General features: G+C 49.0%; 11 protein-coding genes and 1 non-coding gene across 12 annotated transcripts; 5 read left to right on the top strand and 7 right to left on the bottom strand.

The window, feature by feature from the left end:
* Nucleotides 1–4: 4 nt before the first annotated feature.
* Nucleotides 5–1,048, top strand: TrAFT101_001856 (uncharacterized protein). The gene is made up of 2 exons (XM_024905211.2): nt 5–689; nt 749–1,048. The coding sequence occupies exons 1-2, from the start codon at nt 378–380 to the stop codon at nt 914–916; spliced, it is 480 nt and encodes a 159-aa protein (XP_024762975.1). The 5' UTR covers nt 5–377; the 3' UTR covers nt 917–1,048.
* On the bottom strand, nt 934–4,854 carry TrAFT101_001857 (uncharacterized protein). The gene is made up of 6 exons (XM_024899539.2): nt 4,171–4,854; nt 3,155–4,067; nt 2,845–3,014; nt 2,634–2,763; nt 2,175–2,546; nt 934–2,114 (listed from the first exon to the last, which is right to left on the bottom strand). Exons 2-6 carry the CDS (start codon nt 3,392–3,394, stop codon nt 1,272–1,274), a joined length of 1,755 nt encoding a protein of 584 aa, XP_024762976.1. The 5' UTR covers nt 3,395–4,067; nt 4,171–4,854; the 3' UTR covers nt 934–1,271.
* A 188-nt stretch (nt 4,855–5,042) lies between these two features.
* On the top strand, nt 5,043–6,497 carry RPL2 (60S ribosomal protein uL2). The gene is made up of 6 exons (XM_024907798.2): nt 5,043–5,053; nt 5,114–5,199; nt 5,274–5,381; nt 5,479–5,862; nt 5,963–6,060; nt 6,117–6,497. The coding sequence occupies exons 2-6, from the start codon at nt 5,151–5,153 to the stop codon at nt 6,240–6,242; spliced, it is 765 nt and encodes a 254-aa protein (XP_024762977.1). The 5' UTR covers nt 5,043–5,053; nt 5,114–5,150; the 3' UTR covers nt 6,243–6,497.
* Nucleotides 6,498–7,230: 733 nt separating this feature from the next.
* On the top strand, nt 7,231–9,298 carry TrAFT101_001859 (uncharacterized protein). The gene is made up of 4 exons (XM_024907799.2): nt 7,231–7,607; nt 7,725–8,183; nt 8,274–8,769; nt 8,941–9,298. The coding sequence occupies exons 1-4, from the start codon at nt 7,556–7,558 to the stop codon at nt 8,978–8,980; spliced, it is 1,047 nt and encodes a 348-aa protein (XP_024762978.1). The 5' UTR covers nt 7,231–7,555; the 3' UTR covers nt 8,981–9,298.
* Nucleotides 9,171–12,819, bottom strand: TrAFT101_001860 (uncharacterized protein). The gene is made up of 4 exons (XM_024903622.2): nt 12,424–12,819; nt 12,194–12,307; nt 11,260–12,131; nt 9,171–11,205 (listed from the first exon to the last, which is right to left on the bottom strand). Exons 1-4 carry the CDS (start codon nt 12,462–12,464, stop codon nt 9,554–9,556), a joined length of 2,679 nt encoding a protein of 892 aa, XP_024762979.1. The 5' UTR covers nt 12,465–12,819; the 3' UTR covers nt 9,171–9,553.
* Nucleotides 12,820–13,198: 379 nt separating this feature from the next.
* TrAFT101_001862 (uncharacterized protein) lies at nt 13,199–15,664 on the bottom strand. The gene is made up of 2 exons (XM_024906344.2): nt 15,235–15,664; nt 13,199–15,169 (listed from the first exon to the last, which is right to left on the bottom strand). Exons 1-2 carry the CDS (start codon nt 15,535–15,537, stop codon nt 15,026–15,028), a joined length of 447 nt encoding a protein of 148 aa, XP_024762981.1. The 5' UTR covers nt 15,538–15,664; the 3' UTR covers nt 13,199–15,025.
* Nucleotides 13,580–14,880, top strand: TrAFT101_001861 (uncharacterized protein). The gene is made up of 3 exons (XM_066126451.1): nt 13,580–13,870; nt 13,919–14,266; nt 14,332–14,880. The coding sequence occupies exons 2-3, from the start codon at nt 14,066–14,068 to the stop codon at nt 14,755–14,757; spliced, it is 627 nt and encodes a 208-aa protein (XP_065982554.1). The 5' UTR covers nt 13,580–13,870; nt 13,919–14,065; the 3' UTR covers nt 14,758–14,880.
* A 155-nt stretch (nt 15,665–15,819) lies between the features above and the next one.
* On the top strand, nt 15,820–16,547 carry TrAFT101_001863 (uncharacterized protein). Its single transcript, XM_024903623.2, has 5 exons — nt 15,820–15,895; nt 15,948–16,009; nt 16,123–16,269; nt 16,348–16,455; nt 16,515–16,547. Exons 1-5 carry the CDS (start codon nt 15,853–15,855, stop codon nt 16,524–16,526), a joined length of 372 nt encoding a protein of 123 aa, XP_024762982.1. The 5' UTR covers nt 15,820–15,852; the 3' UTR covers nt 16,527–16,547.
* On the bottom strand, nt 16,516–17,537 carry TrAFT101_001864 (uncharacterized protein). The gene is made up of 4 exons (XM_024907800.2): nt 17,181–17,537; nt 17,031–17,122; nt 16,902–16,978; nt 16,516–16,844 (listed from the first exon to the last, which is right to left on the bottom strand). The coding sequence occupies exons 1-4, from the start codon at nt 17,346–17,348 to the stop codon at nt 16,720–16,722; spliced, it is 462 nt and encodes a 153-aa protein (XP_024762983.1). The 5' UTR covers nt 17,349–17,537; the 3' UTR covers nt 16,516–16,719.
* Nucleotides 17,538–18,166: 629 nt separating this feature from the next.
* TrAFT101_001865 lies at nt 18,167–18,238 on the bottom strand. Its single transcript has one exon. It is a non-coding gene; the product is annotated as a tRNA-Thr (tRNA).
* Nucleotides 18,239–18,479: 241 nt separating this feature from the next.
* Nucleotides 18,480–21,547, bottom strand: TrAFT101_001866 (uncharacterized protein). The gene is made up of 4 exons (XM_024901799.2): nt 20,972–21,547; nt 19,899–20,909; nt 19,071–19,851; nt 18,480–19,010 (listed from the first exon to the last, which is right to left on the bottom strand). The coding sequence occupies exons 1-4, from the start codon at nt 21,349–21,351 to the stop codon at nt 18,957–18,959; spliced, it is 2,226 nt and encodes a 741-aa protein (XP_024762984.1). The 5' UTR covers nt 21,352–21,547; the 3' UTR covers nt 18,480–18,956.
* Nucleotides 21,548–21,804: 257 nt separating this feature from the next.
* TrAFT101_001867 (uncharacterized protein) lies at nt 21,805–23,623 on the bottom strand (the record flags this gene model as incomplete). Its single annotated transcript, XM_024899610.2, has 6 exons — nt 21,805–22,153; nt 22,208–22,927; nt 22,978–23,131; nt 23,187–23,285; nt 23,339–23,402; nt 23,456–23,623. 6 exons carry the CDS (start codon nt 23,621–23,623, stop codon nt 21,805–21,807), a joined length of 1,554 nt encoding a protein of 517 aa, XP_024762985.1.
* Between the last annotated feature and the right edge of the window lie 501 nt (nt 23,624–24,124).

A 24,124-nucleotide genomic window follows, 5' to 3' on the forward strand; every position in this document is an offset into this window, starting at 1 on the left:
TGGCTGGCGCTACGGGGCCTCCAGGCTGCTAAAAAGCCAAAACCAAAGGCTTTCCAGGCCGCAACCCGCCTAAAACGGGCGGGCCGACAACCACTGAGGTCACGGCGGCGCATTAGGTAAGCGCTCGACGTCACAGCGTAGCGTAAGGGAGACATGCAGTCAGCTCAGTTTCGCCTCCATACTCACCGCCCGGCAAAACTCCGTCAATGAGTTGGATGATCCCAGGACGAGCCTCGGGAATAACTAATAGCGATACTTTGGGAGCGCGTGCAACGAACTACAAGCAGGGCGCGAATTGAGGCCAAGAGAAAAAAGGGCCGGGTAACCTGTTCATATCAACATTGGGGCCCGAAGCAGCGCTATTCTATCCCCTCACAATGGACTCATCACTCCCCACCGAGGTCGCCAGCACCATCCAGGCCGGTCATATCAAAAGACATCCCGACCCCCGGCAGGATATTGCGCCATCCACTGCAGCTGACAAGGCAGAGCTGGTAGACATTCATGAGGTGAAGCGCAGTCATATCGACGACGATGATCATGATATTCCGTATAGCGTCCTGCGGCCTCCAAAGAAGCACTACAATCTCCCTCCCCTCCCAGACTTGCGATTCGAGCAGAGCTATCTCCGCAGCATCGAGTCTGCAGATACGTGGTGGAAAGTAGTGCTCGCTACAATCAAGAGCCAGGTATCTCTCAACCCTTCTTAGCCCGCTGCGACGACGCACAATACTGATCGGGTGAACAGGTATTAATGCCCCTAGCTCAAGGCGTCTTGCTCAACTTAGCCATGGCTGGATGGCAGCATTGGAACAAGAGCGTCAGGGTAAATGGCGACTCAGTAGGTGTTCGTTTCAGGAGATGGTGGTTTGGAGTGAACAACTGGAGCCAGCCCAATTCCAGGAAACGTATCTAAAACAAAAGAATAACAAATACCCGTCCTACATGAGTTTGTATTAATATCTTATCAGTTATGTGAAGGTCATTACCCTGTCCCTTTTTGTCTAGTAGTATAGATAAATCAAATCAAAAACATTTGGCCTCTAGACCCATTTTTCCACACCTGAGAACCCTTTTGTTTGCGCTTCATAGGTTAGGTCGCAGACCCTTGCTGAGGGAGACTTTTTTTTTTTCCGTCCGTTGTCATGTCCCCCGTTCTAAAATCCATAGATTCAACCGATTGCACACTAATTAATCGGGTCATCCGTCGCTTAATAGACCATAACTCCGTTGAGAAACATCAATAGCCATTCAAGGCAAGCAGGGGTCTCTTATTCCTGGCTACCATAATTAACACTTCCGGCCACCAGCTGCGCCGGCTGCTTTTCAGGGCTGCCTCGGAACGCCAATGAGGTCGATGATATAGATGGTTGTCCCAAAACCTGTCGATCAATAGGCTCCGGGGTAGCATGCCTCTCAGTCGTCTTTGTGCCGGGTGTTGGAACCAAAACTTCTGTTTCAAACACTTGTTGTTTTGGGGTAGGCGTATCTGGCGGTCCGGCCGTCACATCCTTTACGTCGCTTTCATTTGAGGCCGGAAGCAACTCGCTTGGAGCGAGAACTCCCTTCAGTTTAGGTGGAGTTACTGAGAGTTTCACCACCAAAGTTTGGGACTGCATTTCCAAGTCCTCCTCATCCATGACCTCGTCTTTGAATTCATCCTCGTCTTCCGATTCTTCAGGAATCTGAGCATCGACATCATCCTCATCATCACCAAACTCAGCCTCACTCTCCTCGTCTGTATCCATGGAGTCATTAGTTCCATGATTTGCCGCAGCCGATCTACGCGACCTTCCAGTCTCTGCGGCAACTTCCAGAGCATCATTTTGGACGCCAGTAGCAAGATCTTCTCCGGTGGTCACGTTAAGCCGAGGAGGAGCTCTTATAGTTCGACCGCTTGATGTAGTGACAGGTCCGGTTTCTGCTGGCGTGTGCGTTCCGGTATTGCGAGCTGAGCGTCTATAACCAGTCGAGTCTGAGAATATGTCTTCGTCGTCGGAATATGTGTACTTCATTCGCTTGCCACGAGTGCGGCCCTCGTATAGTGAAAATCCGGGCTCGGGGCGCTTGAACTGTTCTTTGCGCATCTGTCGATATTCTCGCCGTTTCCGTTTCTATAATATATTTAGTTTCAAGATTCATGAAAATAAGTAGAATTGGCAAGGAAATTTCACCTCGTCTCCCGCCTCGAATCGCGGGATGGCTTGAAGTATTTTCTGGCTGAGCTTCTTGGCTTTAGGGCCTCCATCTTTAATTTCCAGCTTCTCTGCGAGGGCTTTGAGCTCTTCTATGGTTCCAGCAACGCTCCACCAAGTTCGGTTGGCGCCAGCAGGGTTACTCTCACGATATACGCGGAAGGCAGTGTCGTCTTGCCCCTCAACCAAAAAGTAACGACGCTTATCTCCGTCAGAGCCCCATGGTTGAACTGCTCTCGGCTGGTTAATATCGTCTTCGTGGCGATTTTGCTTATAGGATTGGTTGATCAAGCTCTTGAGGGTATCGGACGAGGACATAGCCCAGAGGACAAGAGTGCGCAGTAGATTTAACTGCGGAAGTAGGGTCAGCCAATTCTGTTTTTTTACCTCTCAAGGCCTCTCAACTGTTTTATCTAGTTATTTAAAAAGAGCACTCACCCTTTCGGTTGGACTCATAGAACTAAAAGTGCCGCCGCCGGACAGCGGGCTTTTATCGTTCCATGAGGACGGCCATTGGTTCTTGTGAGACGCAATGGCATCTTCCAATGCTCTGCCATAATGTCCTGCTCTGAGTGGAGAAAAAGGGAAAAAAGAAAATCAGTTAGTTGAGCGTTTCGCGCAATGTTGGACGAGGCAAGATAAACCATACTTGATATCTTGTTTCCGGTTCAGGAGGAGTCCGAGGACGGCGCACAAAAAATGTTCTGCTCGATCGCCGGGTATAGGTTCGACAACATCTCGTTCTAATTCTTGCGGTCCGAAATGCGAAAGGGATTTTGGAAATGCGTCGCTGAAGCGGCTTCTAAACATTACCAGAAACTGCGGCTGTTAGTAGAGTCCGATGACGTCTGCACGCGAAATTTCGCGTCACCAAAAGCTTTGAACGCGATTCCGTTGCCAAGCAAAACCAGCGTGCATTGGGGGAGAGGGGAATGCGTTTGCGACAAGTCGTTACGTACTGCAATGTCTGGGTTGTCCGCGAGCACATATTCGTGAGGTGGCGAGGGCGACCGTTTGCGCGGCGGCGGCGAAGGCTCTTTTGGCGGCTTCTCTGATAATTTGGGGAAGAACTTTAGAATTCCCGACTTAGATCCGGTTGGCGCGTCATCACTAAGGTCGTCCAACTCATCATCCGAGGGAATGGGGGATAATGACGATAAGGAGGAAAGATCAGAGGAATCATCGTCTGCGGCAGCCATGGCGCTGGAGTTGGCTTCTGGCGATGCAAGTGCCGAGTGTGTGAAGGAGGGAGGTGGATGAGGCACGTCGTCTGTTGAAGAGATGTGGATGCACTAGCTACATATCAATTCTGATAGGCCAAGGGGGGTTATCAAGTGGTAGTCGCCAGTCACGTAGTCAAGCAAGGAAGCCTTAATCATGCAATTAGAAGACGCCTGGATCACAGTCTCCCGTCTTAGATGTCTAACTTGTTCATCTTCCTTTACACCCAGGCCGTATTTCGGCACAACCATTGCCCGCGCATGCCATTGTGAGGCCTGGAGCCCCCGATCCCGTCTCATTCTGGCTCTTCGCAGAGCATCGGCAATGCCAAAGTAGGCAGAGCTTTGGCCAAGCTGGGTCAGGCTGCCCGATTAACCTGGTCGCCAGTATTCAAATCCAGCCAAATGTCGTTCATACCGCAAATTCATTGCTTGGTGACCCAAGATTTCCATCAGTCTTGGATTTTAAAGAGTTCCCCCGCATCCAAGCCAGCGCTGCACCACATGCATTTTTGGTCAATCTCGCAATAGGCTTAGCCATAGCAATACCGTTGTATCCAGAGCCAGCAAAGCAACCCAGAGCTACACAAATAATATTTCTGAGGTGTGCACCAACCCGGCTAAACCATGCATGAGGCAATTTATGCCAGCCCTATCTGCATCGTCAGTCAACGGTTTTCAGGATGGGAAAGATCAAAGAGATCATAGACTGCAATCTCTGTTTTGATTATGGAATAAGGAATAAGGGAGCTTACTGGTTCGAGATTTTGTTGAATTCTGTCATCGCTCCTAACGCAAGGCGATGTATGATCGCCACGCACGAAGTTCTACTCCTGGAGATTATGGTTCAGCCTGCGACCCGACCCCACTGGCAATGTGTCAGAGACACCACGGCAGCTTAGTGAAGTCGTCAGCCATCTTTCAAGGAGTTGAAAATAAAGCGGCGTCCATATCGGGAAAAAAAAGGAGTACAAGTCTGGCTGTCAATGATAAAATTCAATCATTGCTCAGGTCTAAACCACTTGGTTAGACTGTCTTAGTAGCCGGAAAGATAGAATAGCAGCGATCCACGAAGTAGAATATCACATCTTCTGCTAAGCCGGGTGCAATTCAAAAGCTGAAAATATTCTCAGTGAAAGATCCCAAGCAAACGCACAAATCGACGAGAGGAGTGCCTCGTTGATAAGCGATAGATAGGCGTCCGTCACATGTCGAGCCCTTTCATCAGGCGGAGAAGAGACGTTAAGAACAGAGCAGAAAACACAAGGTTAGCAAGGAAATATATTTCACAAAGAGTGCATGCAGTGGCATATGCTTAGCAACACGCTGCTTCCATAGCACTCTGCGCCACGCGTTTGGGGTCTTGAAGACGCTCAATCTCGCAGCACGTCACTGAGGTCTTCGCTCATGGGAGAAATACGGAGTAAAGGATGTGGGGTTGTCGGGGTCCAGTGCCTTATGCGCTAGGGGAGAGCGAGATGCAAGGGTACAAGATACTTGCAAGTGGACCAATGCGCGCGGCGGAAATTTTCGATCACGTGGTCAGGGCTCCTCATTGTGGCAGCGGTCCCGCACACAAAAATTATCTGAAGGCCGCAAGCGAGCGCCTCTTTGTCAAAACACCAAGGCCGGAGCCAGGTAAAGTTTGAACCTCTCGCCCTGCTGGCGGTTTCGCACTGACATCAATCCCGTTCACAGCTACCCGAAACATCGCAGCCAGCGACGTCGAGTCACCATGGGTAGAGTTATTCGCAACCAGAGAAAGGGCCGTGGCTCCATCTTCAGTGAGTAGCCGCCGTCGATGCGCATCGAATTGCTCCAATGCGTCTCACGAGATTTCTAACAATTTCGAAAACAGCGGCCAACACCCGCCTGAACAAGGCCCCTGCCAAGTTCCGCAACCTCGATTTCGCCGAACGCCATGGCTACGTCCGCGGTATCGTGAAGGACATCATCCACGACCCTGGTTAGTCTCCGAACGAACGTCGAAAAAAAAAATCCGATTAGAGATGGAAATTCACGAAAGGGACTGCGGGCTAACGAGGGGAATTCTTTGCATATAGGTCGTGGTGCTCCTCTTGCTAAGGTGCAGTTCCGTCACCCTTACAAGTACAAGCAGGTTACCGAGACCTTCATCGCCAACGAGGGCATGTACACTGGCCAGTTCATCTACGCCGGAAAGCGTGCTGCTCTTACCGTCGGCAACGTCCTGCCCGTTGGTGAGATGCCTGAGGGTACCGTTGTCTCAAACGTCGAGGAGAAGATTGGTGACCGTGGTACTCTCGGCCGTAACTCTGGTGGCTACATCACCATTGTTGGCCACAACCCCGATGAGGGCAAGACCCGTATCAAGCTGCCCTCTGGTGCCAAGAAGGTCGTCCACTCCCGATCCCGTGGAATGATCGGTATCGTTGCCGGTGGTGGCCGTACCGACAAGCCTCTGTTGAGTACGTTTTAATCCCTATCCTGGTCATAATTTTGGAGAGAAAGAGAAGGAGAAAAAGATATTACGGGAAATTTGGAGACCAGATACTAATAATCGAACAGAGGCTTCTCGTGCCAAGCACAAGTTCGCTGTCAAGCGTAACAGCTGGCCCAAGACTCGTGGTGTTGCCATGAACCCCGTGGACCACCCTCACGGTGGTGTAAGTTTCCCCAGCTTGATTAGACAGAATAACGCAGACGCTGACCCCCATAACAGGGTAACCACCAGCACATTGGTAAGGCCTCTACCATTTCACGGTACGCCGTCCAGGGACAGAAGGCCGGTCTTATTGCTGCCAGAAGGACAGGTCTGCTCCGTGGTACTCAGAAGACAAAGGAGTAAGGTGGCTAAAATTCATGGTCTCATTGGGATGGTGTTCAGTGGCTTTCTTACTATGGATGGTACTGCTCAGGAACGAAACTTGACACGGCTCCTCTGGCAAGTACTATTATGACATTTCGTTGCAAAACAAAAACAAACTACGAGCCAAATTCCCTTGCAATCTTCCGATGTGAATGAGCCGGCGCATGACAGTGAGGATACATAATAAAAAAAAAGTTAGATATCCATTGTAATTGACATTAATTCCCATCTGTGGCTCACTCTTAACTCGATATGAAAGGATTATTGACTCAATTGGGAGGAGAGTAAGCCTAAAGACGGCATGGACACTTGATGGGCTGAATTATTGTGCTGTTGTCTTGCAATCTTTATAACTCAGTACATGTCAGAATAGAAATCCCATATAAGGATAGTAACCTCGTTCAGTAAGAGCAGGGCCCGTTTTGTATTCCAACAATACATGACTGCTATTTGCCTGAAACAAGCAGATATGCCTGTAAGCCGAATCCCATAATCTATACTCTCAAATCTCGTAAAATGATCCATAAATGACAACTTTCAAATTAATCCTTAGGATCGGGACATTTATCTGCATGTAGGTAGCTGCATTTGCATCCTTTACCTAATAGAGCTATCAAACAGGTGGAAAAGACACGAGAAGCGGCAAACAGGAAAAGTATATGATCAAAGATAAAATCAACCAGACTCAATTGGGACATTGATTCTACGCAATCAAAAAAGTCTTCCTCCGCGCCAATACTTTGTTAATTACCTGGCGCAATAAATCCTCCAACCCAAGTGAAGCTACGAGGGGGGTAAAAAAGTTGAGAAAAGTCGCCGACCTCCGCACGCCGGAAGGTGCCAAAGCTGACAGGCATTGTCCTAGCCTAAGCCTAAAACATATTTTATTTCTTTTTTATTTTATTTTTTATCTTTTTCTTCTTCTTCTTTTTTCCTCCTATAATCTCTGAGATAATGCAAATTTTCATCGTTAAATAATATCTTCTCTGACAATCAGGGGCTCGCGTCAATAGCCAATTGGCAAAATTCTGTATTTCTGTCTGCCATATACGCAGACCCAGACTTGCAAGCAGCCAGCTCTGCCTCATCCAGTAAAAAGACAGGGGCTGTCCTCACCCCTCCAGAATAAGCACAGGCCCCAGAAAAAAAACCACGTCCCGCTAAATTACCACATGCGCTTGCGAGAAGCCCCTCCAGAGCAATTCCCATCTTCTCCTCAATCCCATATCAATCTCTACCTTGCATAGTAAAAGAATCCTCCAGATTTCTTGCTCTTCATACCTCAGATCACAATGGCTGCCACCAAGGATTTCCGCCTCGTCTGCCTGGAGAACCCTCTTCTCGGTACGTATTAGAAGCGCAGATTGCTGAAAGGACCCCTCATCCCCCAAAAAAATAAAGCTGCCAAAAGCAAATATTACCCAAGCAAGCAACTGGTCGCTGACATTGCCGCAATCACAGACATCCAGGCCGTCGGTGATGAGGCCCTGCTGAAGAAGTACAACCTCAAGGCCAACGACGCCATCCTCGCCGAGAAGGAGCACCTCGGCCTCTACGAGGACCTCCTCAACAACTTCGACGCCAAGCTCATCGCCGGTGGTGCTGCCCAGAACACCGCCCGTGGCGCCCAGTACATCCTGCCCCCCAACAGCGTCGTCTACTTCGGCGGCGTCGGCAACGACAAGTACGCCGCCACCCTGCACGATGCCGTCAAGACCGCCGGCCTGCGTGTCGAGTACCGCGTCGACGAGAAGGAGCCCACCGGCCGATGCGGCGTCGTCATCACCGGCCACAACCGCAGTCTCTGCACTGACCTCGGCGCTGCCAACCACTACGACCTGGACCACCTGAAGAAGCCCGAGAACTGGGCTCTCGTCGAGAACGCCGAGGTCTACTACATTGGAGGCTACCACTTCACCGGTAAGTATGAGAACAGAAATGTCCAAGCAGATCTGAATTGCACCTATCCATTAACATTACGACACATGTATTAACGCAAACGGTTCGCAGTCTGCCCTCCCGCCATCATGGCCCTTGCTGAGGAAGCCGCCGCCAAGAACAAGATCTTCGCTGTGTCTCTCTCTGCTCCCTTCATCCCCCAGTTCTTCAAGGAGGTCGTCGACGCCAGCGCCCCCTACTGGGACTACATCATCGGCAACGAGGCCGAGGCCGAAGCCTACGCTGTGGCCCACGACCTTCCTTCCAAGGAGCCTAAGGACGTGGTCAAGTTTCTGGCCAACCTTCCCAAGAAGAACACCCAGAGGAAGCGTGTTGCCATCATCACTCAGGGCACCGAGCCCACTCTGGTCGCTGTCCAGGGCGAGGATGAGATCAAGGTGATCCCTGTTCGTGCTATCGACCCTTCTCTTATCAACGATACCAACGGTGCTGGTGACGCCTTTGCTGGTGGTCTGCTGGCTGGTATTGTCGAGGGCGAGACCCTGGAGCAGTCCGTCGACAAGGGCCAGTGGCTGGCTAAGCTGAGCATTCAGGAGCTTGGTCCCTCGTAAGTTCTCTTTCTCCTTTCTCCTATTCGCTCTCCTTCACGCATGTCCCCATGCAATTCACAGTTAAAACCGCAAGAAAAGCCGTTCCGTCATTAGTTCACTCACTCATCCATCAATTCATCCATCCACCCAACCATATCATCTCTCCTGGGCTAACTTATTCCCTTCAGATACCCCTTCCCCAAGCAGGCATACTCGGCATCTTCTTAGATTGCCTTACGATAGCGCATTACTCTTATCGATCCATTCCCGCGGTAGGAATGGAAAGGAATTGGCGTTGAGGGATTAAAACGGGGGGAATAGGTTTCAACAACGGCGTTTTGCATCAATAAGGTAGAGAGTCCAGAAGCAGTGGGCTCCCTTTGCATACCAGGTCGGCATCCTCCACGATGCATGACCATTCTTGTGTTTGTGTTTTTTTCGATTCTTTCACTCTATTTCATGATAAATGATAGACCAGATTTGCTGCGCATCACAATAATCTCGTTTTTCCGGACTGAATAGCAATTTCATTTGCCTGTCTAGGCTACTCTCTTAACTTTGCTCCAAGAACCTAAAACATTGCCAGAACCATCCATCCTCATATAAAAAAAGAAGAAGAAAATAGCATTTGCTAGAATGTCGCTGTAGAAAGTACGCGATTATGCGCTGCCACACAAAGGGTCCCTGACATTCATAGTCGTAGTCACATAATTTAAATCGCAATATCTCAATCGCCTATGAAAAAACCTCAACAAGCATTGCAAAACATTATTCGTCCAAGATTGTTTATCCTTCCTTCATCTAGCTCGAGCCTTGGTATGCCGATCTCATGACGGCGTTGTTATAATTCGATGTTGTCTTATCAATTTGAAAATGATTATTGATAGTCTGATTAGTCTCTCTTAAGAGAGCTTCTTGAAAGACGTGACCCGGATCTACAGCAAATTGCATGTTGTACTGTAAAGCATTCGCCGGGGTGCCATGGTAGAGGCTGCTTGGGTGAGAGAACGAAGAAATGCTCGACGGGGTTGTCCATGCCGGGTAATGATTCGATTCCTGCATTGTCGCCATAACGCCCGGTGGTCTCGAGACGTTGGAGTTGTGCGACCAGTGACTAAAAGACGACGTGCGAGGAGTACTTAAGCCATTGCCAAAGGCTTGGAGCAACTGTTCCCGGTGTATTCTCCGGGCAGATGTGTTTGGTGGGCTGCCGACTCCGTTTGCCATGTTGCGCGGAAGATTATCAGAGACATCACGGCCAGGCGTAGTAAAGGGGTCCTCAAGGAGATGGCTTGCCGCAACAGACGCATTGGGGGAGTGCGTTGTGCTTCGGCCGCCGTTCTGAGTGTTTTGGCTCACGGGCAGTGCCGGGTCACGGGCGCCATGCGGATTCGGCGTACCGAACCAGGCCCAAGGAAGAGGCGCAAATTTTCCCGATGCGATGGATTCCGTGGGGCTTGCTTCTGTGTTGAGTGAACCAAATACATCGTTGGCAGTGGACGTGTGCATTCCGTATGAAGACTCTTCAACAGGGGTCAGTGGCCTCAAGAAAGGGGCCACCATGTCGAGAACCGTCTCAGCGCCTCGATTCATAGCCTCGGAGTCTTCATAAAGATCATCGTCTTCATGCAGTAAAAGTCGACTGGCTTCCTGCCGGCTTGATACTGGAGGCTTTGCAACCTCTGTTGCTTCCAGCTCATGGATCGCCTGGTCATGGGAGATAACCTTGGTTTGAATTGAATCTTCTTTATCAGCGGCCCTCAAGACACCAACAACCTGAGTCGTATCCTCTTCCGTTTTCTGTTGAGCTTGTGGCTTCTCGGCAACTGGCTGATAGTCAAAAATCAGGGCAGTTCCCTCAATTTTATAGGCCATAGGGTATGCGTCATCGTTGGCCAAGAAATACGCGCAGCGGAGGATATCAAGGATTCTTCCTATTCTTTCACTCGATGGTGAACCGCAGCCGTCTTCGAGGGCGTGAGGATAAGGCTTGCAATCCCCATCCTCGTTGCAGTATACTCTGCAATGTTCGGGAAGATCTTCTTCGTTGAGTGGTTGGAATCCCAGGATATGGATGTCTTCCGGAAGCAAATATGGGCAAGATTTCAAATTCTCCAGGCTGTAATATTCTGCACAAAGTATAGTGAAGATTCTCGACATATTTTGAATCATCTCTGGAATGATTGCCCCAAACGCATCTGCGACGCTGGATATCTCGGTACGGCGGGCTGCGAGCCACATACCATATACGCGCAAAACGGGAAGAAGGGCTTCAATGACAGAAGTCTTTGCTTGCGTTTCTTCGGAAGAATCCAATTGGTGGTCGAGGCCTTCAGCGTTAGAAAGAGCCTCTTTAAGCTCAGACTCGAAGGCTTTGCAGAACGTATAGATAAATTTAGCGTTAAAGCGAAGCGTGTATTGGTAAAAGCGCATGGAAGTTTCCGTCCGGTTTTCTGCTCAAGATGAGTTAGCAATTAGTAGCATGTTGGCGCATATATATCACGTACCTTTATATTGAGCGGAGGCTATGCAGTGTGCCAGCATATTCACCTGTGCCATCTTTAGGAGAGCGTTAGAAGAGGCAGGGTTTCGACAAGCCATCTCAAGCCGGTGCATCACTTCGCCTTCCAACTCTTCTTGTGGACGAAACACCTCTCCTTTATAGAAATAGGCGTGTAGCTTCACAAACCACATTGTGAAATGATCTTGAGGTGCAGTGACATTGTGTCTAGACTTGGATCCATTAGGGGCTAGAACCGTTTTGAACTCAGCTTCCAGGTTGGTCTGAGCATTGGGATGAGGGCTTTTCACAGCCAAGGCGCGATAAAAGTGGTAGACCACGTCTAGATGATTCCCCTGTTCGAGGTTGATAATCCCCATCTGGTGGAAAGCGAAGCCCGATTGAGGTTGAAGATGGTGAGCCAATCCGTAGTATAGCAAGGCGCCTTCGTAGCCAGAGTTCTTATGCCGAGCTTGGACTCGATATCGTGTCAAGTCTCCCAGATGGACCAGCGTAAGGTGGCAAGAGTATAGGACTTTGCGCTGTAAATCTTCTGAGACCGGGCTAACTTTATCTTCGACGACCAGCTGGTCAAGTTCAATGCCTTGCGCGATTCGTTTAAGCTCCGGGATATCATAGTACGCGGATAGGCGCTGGATATATCCTTTATAAAACTTATGGGCGATGCGCAGGAAGTTGTTGTACATCTTCTCCACCTTTCGCTTCTCGACTGCATGAGAAGATTGCTTGAGCCGGCCCAAGATGCGTCGATACTCGGCATTGATCGAGGTATGAATAAGCCATAAATATTCCTCTGTTTTCTGGGAGATGGCAAAATCAAAATCGAGAAAAATGGTAGATACACAAGCGAGGCGGAACCTACACGAGAGCGAGCGCATTAGTTAAATTCACATGTAACTCTAAAAACCAGGGTCGCATACTTCTCCAAAAGGCTATCTACCGCTTCGAATTTGGAAATGTCGATTCCAGAACCATTTCCTGGCTGGAGCTTGCCGATGTCTCGTGCTAGATACTTGCGCAACTTCTGGGCGTCACTATGCCACAAATGTCAGTCTTGTCCACAGCTTGCGAGCACTCATTCTATTGCGCCATAAGGCAACAGACGCAAGAGAGGCATCGCAGAGAACATCGAGGTCTTGAATGAACGTACCGCCAAGCAAGGCTCGCTGGAGGGGCATTGGAAGACGCCATGGTGTTGACAGGCTTGTTTTGCCCGGAGATCGGTAGATGTGATGTCGGCTATTGGTGTGGTAATGTCGAGTATTATAGGCCTTCAGCTACGCAATCGGTTCATGCTCTCGGGAATCCAAATCGCAGAGATCCAGACAGTCCATAACTCGGAATCACGTCGGATTGGGAGAGCTGGTACCGAACTCGGCTGGTGGGAATCGGGCAAGCAGCTGGGAGAGAAAACATTGGTGACGACGGGAATATATAGACCAAAAATCTGCTAGCTCGAGGGTAAATATTGCTTTTGTTTACCAATGCCGTAGGTTTGCTCGGTGGCGGCGTATTGCGACGAAACTTTTTTATTTTTTTTTTTCTAAAATGAGAGAATGGCGATAACTAAGTGAGTGGCTTCTGAGCCCCTCAAGGTTACCTGCGCTGATTGTGGTGGGAATTCTTCGGCTGTTCTTTTTTAAGCTGGGCAACTACGCAGCCACACCTTAATGCAGAACGCTGTTCCAGGCACGAACAAACATGCAACAGAGGAACATTGATTAAAGTTGTTCATTGAGAAGAAAAAGAATGTACTGAAATTGACTTTTCTTTCTTTTTTTTCTTTTTTTTTTTTCTTTCAAGACTTCACACTAAACGGAAGAACTAAACTTACACAAATACATCCATATGTACGCTCTATGCTAGCAATTATCTTGTATTCGTCTGATTTACCGTTTACAACAAACTCTTCATATCGCTTCTTCCTTGAGCATCCTCCAAAGTAAAAGGCGCCACGCTTGTCGTCACCAAGGCAACTGAAATCTAGGGCATATATTTGAAGTAAATTACACGTAGGAAACCTTTAAATAATGTTTTGCGCAGTTTCGACCACTTCATATTTTGCTTTACCCATATGCGCTTGATGCTAACCTGGAGGCATATCTGGAACTCTGTGGATTGTCCAGCTCAAATCTCCCTAGCCAAGTATACCACCCAGTTTTTGTTATTCACAGCCGTTAATTCACGATTAATCCGAATCTCCTATTAGGTGCAGCGCAAGTGCAGGGCAATATTCAATATCGCTGCCATCACTGCCTACAGCAACTATAGACCTTGTGAATGATTCGATGCTTAGATCTCGCTCTAGAGTCTGGACCCAGCAGCGCTAACGACCTGCACGAGTGTGGGGCAAAGTCCACTCCAAGCATCACATCTAGTTGGGCAGGCATTTCCCAACTTACAACACTCTCCTCCTCAGCTAAACATCCTGAGTCGACCCTTTTGCGTGCGTTTGACTGCGTTATTGGATATTCGTTTTGAGGCCCAGTTATTACCAGTTATTGAGCAGTTCCCAACGCCCACACTCCGCTGTGCCTGCATATCCCCGCCCCCCTCTTGCTTCTGTTGCAATATTGCTGGTCTTGGTCCGAATCAAAGTAATATTTTGCCCCATATAGCTCACAATATATTAATTAAAGATGAAGCGCTCACGAGAGCCGGAAGAGCATTTAGAATTCGACCCACAAGTGGGAGACTCTCCTCATCTCGCAGACGTTGACGTGGATCTCCGACCCGTCTCGAAAATCGCTGGTCTTGATTCGGCTGTTGAAGACGAGGAAGCCGAATTCGTTATGAGATGCTCACTACCTCCCCACAAAGAACCAGTGGGGTTTCGGTTCTATGACGAATACGAAACCCATTACCACCAATTTCACACAAACAGGTGCATTGAATGCCGCAAGAATTTTCCCACAGATCATCTTCTCAATGTGCACATTGAAGAGTGTCATGACCCACTGGCGAGGGTTGCTAGAGAGAAGGGAGAGCACACAGTAAGCTAAATGCGATGCCTACAACGCAGTGCCTTGAAAAAAATATCATCTCTAACATAGCTCAGTATTCTTGTTTTGTTGAGGGATGTGAGCGCAAGTGCATGACTCCCCAGAAGAGGCGACTTCATCTAATAGACAAGCACATGTACCCAAAGAACTTCTTCTTCGCCGTCACAAAAGACGGAATTGACGGGAAACGTTCTCTTCTAATCGAAACTGGCCGTAGGCGGAGATCGTCGGCTGGTTCTCAATCACAGGCGAAGGAGTTAAGGCGCCATGCAAATACCTTGGAAAATGAGGCGTCACATTCCGATGACAAGTCACGGACATCACGGCCATCACAGCCTCCTACTACGGTGGATAAGGGCGAGGCGAAGCCAGAGAAAATAGATACTGATATGACAGATCTTACTGGAGCCATGTCAGCGTTACAGTTTGTGCCTCCCAGCGTCCGATTCGGCCGAGGCCGAGCAGGATTCTCAAAGAGGTAAAGGGAATCAAGCGGAGTGAACTGGAGATTGCGAAAAAAATAATCAGCATAATATTATGGGAGAATGGTGTTCAGCCAAAATAAAGGACATGTACCTCTTTCGGTCTCAACATAATACCCAATCTATATCCTCTCTCTTTTTTTTGTCCTTTATCGGAACATTTCAATCGTAATTTGACGCCCGACGCCCTAACGCCTTTAAACATTCTCCGGCTCATATCTCTATATTCGAATCAGAATTTTCGGAATTCAGGGGCAATAGCCCCCTATTAGTCGCTAGATGCACATCCTCTGCAGCCGCAGCTGACGCACTGCATATCGCTATCTTCTTTCAGCTGAGCCCTCGGTACCCGGCAGATGCAAGTACTGTTGAAGTTGGTTTCCTTGGTTTGAACACAGCGCAAACAACAGAGCTATTTACTTGTCAGTATATCGCGTTGAAAAAACAAGCGAGACAGAATGCTAAGCGATCACTTACTTTCTCGTAACCTTGCTTCTTCCACTTGGCGATGAGCATCGCATCAGCGTACCCATTTTTGAGTAGCCACTCGTAGAGTTGCTTGCTGATGGCCTCCTTCTCATAGTAAAGATCGTATACGTAGCGGCTTCTCTGATGCGCAATCTGGAATATTTCCCACTGCGCCATGTGTTTTGGGCCGGGAGGTGGAGGCTTGTTCTGCGCATCCTTCATCTTGTTCGCAAAGATCAAGAGATCATCTTCGATGTCGCTGAAGCCTTCTGGCGGCGGCTTTCGTTTTGAGGAATGTCTGATAGCCGGCATTGTGACGCAACTGAATAAACAGAGTAAATCGCTTGGTGCAGAGAGTAAGAACAAAACGCGGCCTCTGGAACTCGACGCAAGATCAAGAGCAGGTTTAGGCAAAGTTCCAGGAGCAAGCTTAGTAGTGAAGTCCAGAAGGCGCGTCGAGAAGGCTGAGCTAAGCCACAGGCGAGGGGCAAATATCGTGTGGCGCAAACAGCGAATTGGCGCCGAATCACGTGAACGTTTCATGCTCCAAGGCGGGCATGCTTTACTGGTATCAACTCAACGTCACGGCATTATATTGATTGCGCTGAGAAGCATAGATTGCCCGCCATGGCCATTACGCCGACTCAATTCGCCAAGAAGACGGCGCAATGTGAGCTCTAAAGCTAACTCCATACTCTCCTCAAGCTAACCGGGTCAATCAGCCGCCAGTTGGTCGGATGCGAAACGTCGAGTCCTTTCTTCCTACCGCGAATGGATCCGAGGCGTACGTCCCACGAAATTCCCTCTCAAGCTCAGCTGTCGGCGAAGAATTGGAAATTATCTTTTAGGAGGAACATTGCTATACTGCAGAATGGGAATCTAATAGAGAGAATACAGGCACCTGAAATCCAGACGATGTACAATATCCCTCTGCCCGTCTCTACTCTCCGAACACGGATACGAGAAGAGTTTGAACGAAACCGACACGCGAGCAACCTTTCTGTCGTCGATGTGCTCCTCTTCAAATCCCACGCTGAATACCAGGTACGAATGCTATCCGCGAATAAAAAGAGCCAAGAGAAGGGAAAGGAGACGAGTTGCTAATGGCTGGCGGGGTGGTAGGAAACAATGAACTTCTGGAAGCAGCAGACTCACATCTTGTCTTATTTCAACGACAACTTTAGAGGAGACAAGAGGCTCCCGTCTAGCTTCATGTCTGGTTTCTTGGAGGTGAGTTTACGAGGCGATGTCGTGCGGGATAAAGAATACTGGCTAATGAGGATTAATAGGGCCGAAATTAGAAACAATGCAAGAAATTTTGTTTTTGTAAATATATATCTTTGTAAAGATCCTATGTCAAAACCTGCCATATAACGCCCTGAAATCGCATAATGTCCATATACAAATGTCCTTTCTATACACCACTTTGGACGGCAGCCCGGTTCCCATTAAATGCTGACTCCTTTTTCTCCTACCATACCAATCGCTCATCGCTCATCGCTCAATGCCCTGCTCTGCGTTGAAACTCTGCCTCTCTGACCAGAACTTCTCAGCAACTACATCGCATACATCTTGCAGGTCACTCAGGCCCTTCTTCAGGGCATTCACAGCCGTTCCGTCTTGAACAAGAGGGTTAGCAGGAATTGATACCGTTGAACAAGAAGAAGAGAGCTTACCATATGTCTGTATTCTGATGTTCATCTTGGGCTCAGATGGATGAGGAATTGAGTAGGCGCAGAATTCCACGTCGGGGCTACGGAAGATTAGCTTCAGTGAAATCAGCGGTGCCATGGAAGAAAACATACTTTTTCATGATGATATATCTAAGGGCATTGCCCAATGTGTGCCCCTCATCTGTGAATTCAAACGAAGCCGCAGTGTCCGTTGAGCCAGGAAGCTGTCATCTCTATTAGTGAACTGAATACTCTCCCAATCATGCCAGATTCTTGCCGTACAATTCGCACTCTCTGAGTTTCAATTTCTTCCTCTTCCTCCTCCTCAGCCTCAGCATCTTCTCTCATTTCGGCATCCTGGCTAATCTCTTCCTGGGCAGAGGGTGGGACGTCTTGCATATCAGCGTCGTGAGACGAAGCATCGTCCTGCGCCTTTGTTCGTCCAGGCATCCTTGGCTTTTGTGATTTAAAGATTTCCAAATATATTTTGTTTCTTAAGTAAACCTGTGCTGAGGAACAGCAAAATTTCTGCGCCAAGGTATAATAGTAGAGAAAACGTTCAGAATTGTCGCCGCCTTTTACTGTCAACTTTTTTTTTTTGCCTCTCTCTCTCAAACAAAAAATTCATGAGAGCGCGCCGATAGTGGGGCGGCTTTGCATCCAGCGCAGATTGATTACGGAAGCGGATCGGTGGTCCAGAAGAGCTAAATTGTCGGAAGTATGCGTCTCCGTTCCGGTGATTTTCTCTTTCAGTGCTTGCTAGCTCATGTTGTCAGCATCACTTCTTGACACATCTAAAGATTTACTCTTTCTTGGAATGTTCGTGAATGAGATAGATCTTGGGAATTATTCGTATTGCATGGTAAAATGAAACTTCATGAGACTGAATTACGAGGAAAAATTTCAGATTGGTACTCTAGCAATCTTAGGATTCTATTCCCCCCTTTTTGTAGGTACCATCACGCTCGACGATTAGAAGAGTAGGTAATTACCTACCATTTGCTCACCAGCAACGAGGGTTTCAATCTTCTCTCCACTGGTGTCGTTATCGTGCTTGACTAGAAATGAATTTGTTTTATCCAGAAGAAGTAATAATGTCACATCCGGCCTGCAAGCTTTGAAGTTATCGCTATAGCACCCCAGTCTCCCACAACTATATCATAACCTATACCTCCTTATTACTTATGATGCAAGATAATCTAATTTATAGAGAGTAAAAAGAAGAAGAAAAAAAAAGTAAACCAAGGGGAAACTTAAAAAAAAACAAGTGCCCCCACACAGGATTGAACTATGGACCTTTGCATTACAAGTGCAACGCTCTACCACTGAGCTATAGGGGCTCCTTTTTATCTTGACGCCCATCCAATATTTTGACATTATAAATTCTCTCCTCTTCTCTACTCTCCGTTTTGGATTGGCCGTTTTCGACCAGCATCTTAGTTTAATTTTCCCGAGCAAACTACAACATTGTCAAGTACATTAGTAACCGAGCCGCTGTAATGGAATTACAGGGCCTGTAAGGTAGAGCCTTAAGTTGTTGTAAAGGGTATATTAGCGCAGAGTGCTAATATAGTGAATCTTTTGGTTATTGACGCAGTTAGCACCCTTTCTATCTGTTACAGTAGCTATCTATCTACAGCTAAATGTATATACTATAAGCAGTGCTATGGATGACAACAGGATTATTTCTTGGGTCCGTAGCCAAGCCAAAGAGCACTACAGTTCCCTGCCTTCGGACGCGGCCCAAAACTACAATATTACGTCGGGAAAAATACAACCTTCCGGAGGCTGTAAAGCGCGACAATTCCCTACCTTCAGACACGACGAGAAAACGCAAGCGGGTGGCTAGTAATTGTTGTTAGAAGCTTTCCATGATTGCACGCTCCAAGTCCGCCATAAAATCATCAGTGGCATAAGAGGACGTAGGACTCCTAGCATATTTACCTCAGCTGAGCTTTGCAGCGATTTATGCCCCCTTACTACAAGATACGCTACCATGCGTGATAAGATTCGCCTACGATCCAAACCATTCGTGGAACACCACGAAGCCGCCATTCGTTACACATCCCAGATAACGGGCAGATCCTCGAGATCGGAGAATGGCCCCAGCGCCTGGACAGGTTAGTAGATGCATGGGGAACTTACAACTTTAATCCTGCAGGGTGAACTTACCGACGAGTCAAGATCAAGCCAGTCCGTGGCCTGCCATTCGTTGAGTGGAGGGAGAGGAGCAGCGCTGGCTTCGTTCAGCATCTGGCTCAAGTCCAAATTCATCGCGCTGGAGTCATGAACAGTGTTGAGGGCAGCCTCTTGTGTCATTGCGATGCCAACTGTATCATCAACCTGATGCTGAGCGGGCCGCATTGAGCCCTGCCTTGCCTCCAAGCGGAGTTCTTCGAGGATGATAACATACCGAGGCCCAGGCGAATGCGTAGACGCCGCCTGAGCTAGGTGGCTATGGCAGCGCTCGGCCAGTTCAAAGAGTGACGGATCATCGGAAACATCGCCTCCGTAAGCCTTTTGTTGGATCTCCCACACGTAGACAACGGCAAGCGCGCAAAAGGTGGCGTACGGCGTCCACCAGAAGGCGTGAAAGAGCATCCCATCGCTCACGATGTCATCGACAGTCTCAAGAGCCATCCTGGCGGCGCTGATACATTCTGCCACGATTTGATTGAGCGGTGATGACGTCGACTGGCCATTGTAGCCGAGAATGAACGGCCGGTTTGCATGCATCATGGCGTGACAATATGCTAGCTTCAATGCTATGGCTTCCCGACGAAAGGACGGTATGAGGCTCCGGGGGCGGATGGTCCCGAGGTGTGCTGGCAGATCTCGGTGCCAATCGTGGAGCAGGCGACAGAAGTTCTTTGCCGCGTTCAGTCTTTCCGGCCTGGGGATCGGCTTCAGAGAGTAAACTTCTCTGGATATGTTGTCGATGATCCGAGCAATCCTGTTCTGTTTAGCACTGTAGTCTGCGTTAAGGGTAGAATGGCATACTCGGCGTGCGCTATTAGCGAGTCGATGTGACAATCCAACGTCGGAGGCGACAGAGAGGGCCCTTGAGAGCTCATGTCTTCATCGTTGATACGATCCGGATAATCCTGGTTGATGTCATCATCGTGCCACAGCCTCGGTCTCCCAAAAACAACGGATAAGTATTTGTCGATGATGTATACGACCCAGAACGTGCGCCGGCGGCATTGCAAGACGATGTAATCCGTGTTCGCACTCCTACCCGTTGCGTCCCTACCCCTCCCTGACTTTCGATGAAGGCCAAGGGCAGAGACAATAGGGACTGTACTACCAAACACGTACCATGCCTGATTCATTCGGCCGGTTTGAAGGAGATAGAGTACTTGCAATACCCTTGCTTGGACTGACTCTAAGCGCGGAAGTCCAACCTCGCCTGTTGTGAGACTGAGCGCTTCGCAAAAATAGTAATCACTGCGACTCAATAGGAAGCCATTGTCGTCGTAGGTGGATGTGGATCCCGATATCTTCTCTTTCCGAAGACTCGCGATTGCAAAGATATTAACGATAAGTGCCGCCTTGGAGTGCCCGAGGTTGTGGTGTAGAGGTAGATTTTTCTGTGCGTTGTCGAGCACAACTTGTAAGAATGACGCGCAGTACTGACGATGGAGACATCGGTATGTGACAACACAATTTTCAAAGTAGAACTCAAACAGCTGCGTTGCGAGCTGCCGATCTGGTATCAGCACCGGCTGGCCTGGAGGAACCACGAAGGGCCGGTCTCCAGCCGACATAAGAGGCTGCGAGCGCTCTGAGCCGGTAAGAACATCGGGGACAGTGCCTCCCTTCTGTAAAGAGAATCTCTTCCAGGCTCGGTGGAGAAATGTGAGATTTGAGGTGAGGTCAAAAAATTGGCCTTCAATCTCAGCAGTCTCGAGCTCTGGCGAGGCTCGACTTGGAAGCCCACTGCCTGCAGAAGCATCCGAGAACTCTCTTCCCTGTTCCGGACCAATCTTGTCTACAACGCGATTTGATGGTCTTTTTTGGTCACGTCAGTACGCGGTCTCATCTTAAAAGTCCCAAGGATAGCCATCCAATACCTAGAGGATCTTCTGGCCAGCGGCGTCTTAGCACCCTGCTCGAGAACTGGTGCCTCTGAAGCCCGTGGTGTTGGCGGTCGGCCGCGCCGGTACTCGGCATCATATAGACATTCTAGATCTCTCTTCGTGCAGACATCGCAAGGGATGTTACCCGTGCACCGGAGCTTCTTGACCCTGCAGTAGTCACAGGCTCGGCTGACCTTTTGCAGCTTGCGGCGGTTTCCGGCTGTCGAGCCCACACTGGAGTGTCGAGTTGTCGGCCGTTTGGCGCGCGATCCAGCGCTTCTTGTGTGTGAACTGGACGTGCGAGCCTCGGAAACCGGTGTCGGATTCCCCGTCGGACCGTCAGCTGTGCTGCCCTGAGTTGTCACCATAGCCATAGGCGAGGCGAGTCAACTTGCAGAGAATCCGGATTCACCTCCGCGGCTCACGCAACTACTTGTCGGCTGGGCACATGCAAGGCTTGAGGTCCGAGGGCAGGAAACGCAATGGCAGGCGAGAGGATGGAATATCCGAACAAGTTCACTGCGCCAATGTCCCTTTTGTCCCACTGCATAATTAATAACTTCCGGCTGCGTTTTGGCGTGTTGATGCTGAGTCCATTATCCGGATCGAAGCCTCGGATTAAGGTAGGCGACGCCACAAGCTGCGTTAGCTTCTCCATAGGCCCCCTTAGAGCGCACAGGACCATCAGTTCGCCTATTTGGTGTTCAAAGCTACGATACTATTTCACAGTACACAGTTGCGCAGGCGGGAATATGTGTTGGGCTGAAACCCGTAATGCATCAGAAGTTCTCGCCTTCGTGTATAGCTACCGAGCACTTTCGCCTTTCCTACAGAGTGTATTTGAATAAAGGACTCTTCTCGCCCATGCGGTCCAGATCCTCATCCGTGTATCTCGCCCTGACCTCCTCATCCGTCATCTGTGCCTTCTTTGCGTTGCTTCGCCGAAGCAGAAACTCCAGCAGTGTCGCCGCCACAATGCCAGCGAGTGCAAAGGCCAGCGATGTCCCATATCCGGTGGGGTACCGCGGCGCTTCTCGGTCAATGTAGATATAGGACCCAACAAGCCCGCCAATGTTGCCGATACACACAAGAAGCCCAATGTTCACAGAACGCTTGGCAGGATCAGGGGTATTGGCAATGTTCCATGCATTTACTCCCGGCAATATGGGGTATAGTCTGTCATTTGGTTGGTGTTAGTGATGTTCAAGATGCAACTAGGGAGGGCCTTACCCAAGCATTGCTAAACAGACAGCGAAGTAGCAGGCGGCAACATTGTCCTCAATGTTTCCAGACAATGCAAACAGGACAGAGAAGGCGACAACGACGCATATTTGCGGACCGATAAGGAATGGATATCTCCAGGAATATTTGTCCGCAAAGATGGCAAACGCGTATGCCGAGATGGCGCCAAGAATATAAGGAGGAATCGTGAGCAGCTGTGCGTTTGCCGACTTATACCCCATAGAGGTAAGGATCGTAGGCATCGTGAACTTCATCGCGTAGTTTGGTACTGCATTCGACCAGTTGGCCAAGGAAAGGAGGTAGAGCTTGTAGTCGCAGAAGATGTCTTTGAAGATGGCAAGGTCGAAATGCTTCTTGGTGTTGTCTCTGAATTCGCGCGGGCTATTAGATCGACGGGCAAGCTGGCGCAGTTCCAGATAGCGGATCTCCTCGGCATCCAACCAGCTCGTAGAGAGTGCAGGAGAGTCGCAGAGTAACAAGAAACACAGCGCACCCACGGTGACTGTGAAGATACCTTCGAGGATAAATATCCATCGCCAACCATCAAGGCCAGCGATGCCATCCATTTTACCAATCGCGAAGGCAAGAAGGCCAGAAAACGCACCGCCAGTTGCAGCTGATGTGTACAGGATTGCGATGCGGACTTGGGTTTCCTGGGGGAGATACCAGTTGGAGATGATGAGGACCGCGCCAGGGAGGAAGCCGGCCCTATTACGAGGTTAGATATGAAGGAAGCCATCGGTATCAGCTGCACGTACTCAAATATTCCCAGCATAAAGCGAGTAGCAAGCAGCCCGGCGTAGTTTTGTACAATGCCTGTCAAGGTCATGATGACGCCCCAGGCGATAACGATGCCGCCCATGTAGATGGACGGCCTGTTGATTTTGTGCAAAATCATATTGGACGGAACCTCTGAAACAACGTTAGAGACAACTTGATGTTGCAATCGAGGAGAGGGTCGGCATACCGCACAGCACGAATGGGATAAAGAATATAGCGACAGCCACATTGTAATCTTCGCCGCGCATCTCGAGGTCTTTCGTCATGCCCTCGATCTTTGCATTGCCTTGTAAAAGAAGTTAGATCTAGCAGAGTTGGTGGCCAGTCATCGGGCATTACCAATATTGGTTTTATCCATATAGGCCATTAGGTAAAGCAGGACGAGCATGGGCAGCAAGCGCCACTGGCATCTAATTAATAGCTCTTCTTCAACCGTGTCAAAGTTTGGTCACTCACATCGACTTTTCGGACAACTCTCTTCTTTCGCTCCTCACTGAAGTTTGCAAGAAAATCGGCGTCATCCTGTGACACGCTGCCGGAATGCTCCTGGTGAATGATATGACTCTTCTCGAGAGGAGACTGTTCCACGTCCCGAGATTCGGCTGACGGTCGTTTGGGATCCATTGGGATATGTGTGGTGTATTGATGAGTAGTTAAACGAAGATTAGATGATCAAGCCATAGACTTGCCCGCAGGTGAACCTGGTTGGTTTTGGATTTCAGCAGGGGGAAGTCCTGCCTTAATACCAAGTCCCGAGGAGGGTTTGACCCCAGTCCTTCAAGTGCCCGGATTGAACAAACGAGTAGTGGACTAGTATATGGTTAAGTTGAACATACTAGTAGGTTACGCCTCGAACATATACATATATAATATACAGCTAGTCTTTTGCACTAAGAAGAATAACTTGTATAGTAGTACATAGCTAATCGTTTACACTAAAAAGACTAGCTGTATACCTTAGGTACTATATATGTACAGGTTACAGGGGTGAACTATTTTCAGCTCTTCACACCAGTCAATGACCAGGATGGATATTCTGTCAACACCCGTAGGATCGAGACTCTTGGCAGGACTCTGGGGAAGCCCATGTCAACGCATGGCGACCCCATGGGGAACGAGATTTGC

The sequence above is a fragment of the Trichoderma asperellum genome, chromosome 1 (assembly GCF_020647865.1).
Source record: "Trichoderma asperellum chromosome 1, complete sequence".
Taxonomy (NCBI): Eukaryota; Fungi; Ascomycota; class Sordariomycetes; order Hypocreales; family Hypocreaceae; genus Trichoderma; species Trichoderma asperellum.

Bases quoted from the DNA above. Each gene is read 5' to 3' on its own strand.
- TrAFT101_001857 (XM_024899539.2), bottom strand. From the start codon at position 3,394: ATGGCTGCCGCAGACGATGATTCCTCTGATCTTTCCTCCTTATCGTCA. The intron at 2,764-2,844 runs GTATGGTTTATC...TTCTCCACTCAG, and splicing joins AACCGGAAACAAGATATCAA to AGCAGGACATTATGGCAGAG. The intron at 2,547-2,633 runs GTGAGTGCTCTT...CTACTTCCGCAG, and splicing joins CTATGAGTCCAACCGAAAGG to TTAAATCTACTGCGCACTCT.
- TrAFT101_001862 (XM_024906344.2), bottom strand. From the start codon at position 15,537: ATGCCGGCTATCAGACATTCCTCAAAACGAAAGCCGCCGCCAGAAGGC. The intron at 15,170-15,234 runs GTAAGTGATCGC...ACAAGTAAATAG, and splicing joins AGAAGCAAGGTTACGAGAAA to CTCTGTTGTTTGCGCTGTGT.
- TrAFT101_001860 (XM_024903622.2), bottom strand. From the start codon at position 12,464: ATGGCGTCTTCCAATGCCCCTCCAGCGAGCCTTGCTTGGCG. The intron at 12,308-12,423 runs GTACGTTCATTC...TTTGTGGCATAG, and splicing joins CCAGCGAGCCTTGCTTGGCG to TGACGCCCAGAAGTTGCGCA. The intron at 11,206-11,259 runs GTACGTGATATA...CATCTTGAGCAG, and splicing joins AGCCTCCGCTCAATATAAAG to AAAACCGGACGGAAACTTCC.
- RPL2 (XM_024907798.2), top strand. From the start codon at position 5,151: ATGGGTAGAGTTATTCGCAACCAGAGAAAGGGCCGTGGCTCCATCTTC. The intron at 5,200-5,273 runs GTGAGTAGCCGC...TTTCGAAAACAG, and splicing joins GGGCCGTGGCTCCATCTTCA to CGGCCAACACCCGCCTGAAC. The intron at 5,863-5,962 runs GTACGTTTTAAT...ATAATCGAACAG, and splicing joins TACCGACAAGCCTCTGTTGA to AGGCTTCTCGTGCCAAGCAC.
- TrAFT101_001866 (XM_024901799.2), bottom strand. From the start codon at position 21,351: ATGGCTATGGTGACAACTCAGGGCAGCACAGCTGACGGTCCGACGGGG. The intron at 20,910-20,971 runs GTATTGGATGGC...TGACCAAAAAAG, and splicing joins CTGGCCAGAAGATCCTCTAG to ACCATCAAATCGCGTTGTAG. The intron at 19,852-19,898 runs GTATGCCATTCT...TAAACAGAACAG, and splicing joins TCGCTAATAGCGCACGCCGA to GATTGCTCGGATCATCGACA.
- TrAFT101_001861 (XM_066126451.1), top strand. From the start codon at position 14,066: ATGAGATGCTCACTACCTCCCCACAAAGAACCAGTGGGGTTTCGGTTC. The intron at 14,267-14,331 runs GTAAGCTAAATG...AACATAGCTCAG, and splicing joins GAGAGAAGGGAGAGCACACA to TATTCTTGTTTTGTTGAGGG.
- TrAFT101_001856 (XM_024905211.2), top strand. From the start codon at position 378: ATGGACTCATCACTCCCCACCGAGGTCGCCAGCACCATCCAGGCCGGT. The intron at 690-748 runs GTATCTCTCAAC...TCGGGTGAACAG, and splicing joins TCGCTACAATCAAGAGCCAG to GTATTAATGCCCCTAGCTCA.
- TrAFT101_001863 (XM_024903623.2), top strand. From the start codon at position 15,853: ATGGCCATTACGCCGACTCAATTCGCCAAGAAGACGGCGCAAT. The intron at 16,010-16,122 runs GTACGTCCCACG...GAGAGAATACAG, and splicing joins ACCGCGAATGGATCCGAGGC to GCACCTGAAATCCAGACGAT. The intron at 16,270-16,347 runs GTACGAATGCTA...GCGGGGTGGTAG, and splicing joins AATCCCACGCTGAATACCAG to GAAACAATGAACTTCTGGAA.
- TrAFT101_001864 (XM_024907800.2), bottom strand. From the start codon at position 17,348: ATGCCTGGACGAACAAAGGCGCAGGACGATGCTTCGTCTCACGACGCT. The intron at 17,123-17,180 runs GTACGGCAAGAA...TAGAGATGACAG, and splicing joins AAACTCAGAGAGTGCGAATT to CTTCCTGGCTCAACGGACAC. The intron at 16,979-17,030 runs GTATGTTTTCTT...AATCTTCCGTAG, and splicing joins AGATATATCATCATGAAAAA to CCCCGACGTGGAATTCTGCG.
- TrAFT101_001859 (XM_024907799.2), top strand. From the start codon at position 7,556: ATGGCTGCCACCAAGGATTTCCGCCTCGTCTGCCTGGAGAACCCTCTT. The intron at 7,608-7,724 runs GTACGTATTAGA...CCGCAATCACAG, and splicing joins CCTGGAGAACCCTCTTCTCG to ACATCCAGGCCGTCGGTGAT. The intron at 8,770-8,940 runs GTAAGTTCTCTT...TATTCCCTTCAG, and splicing joins ATTCAGGAGCTTGGTCCCTC to ATACCCCTTCCCCAAGCAGG.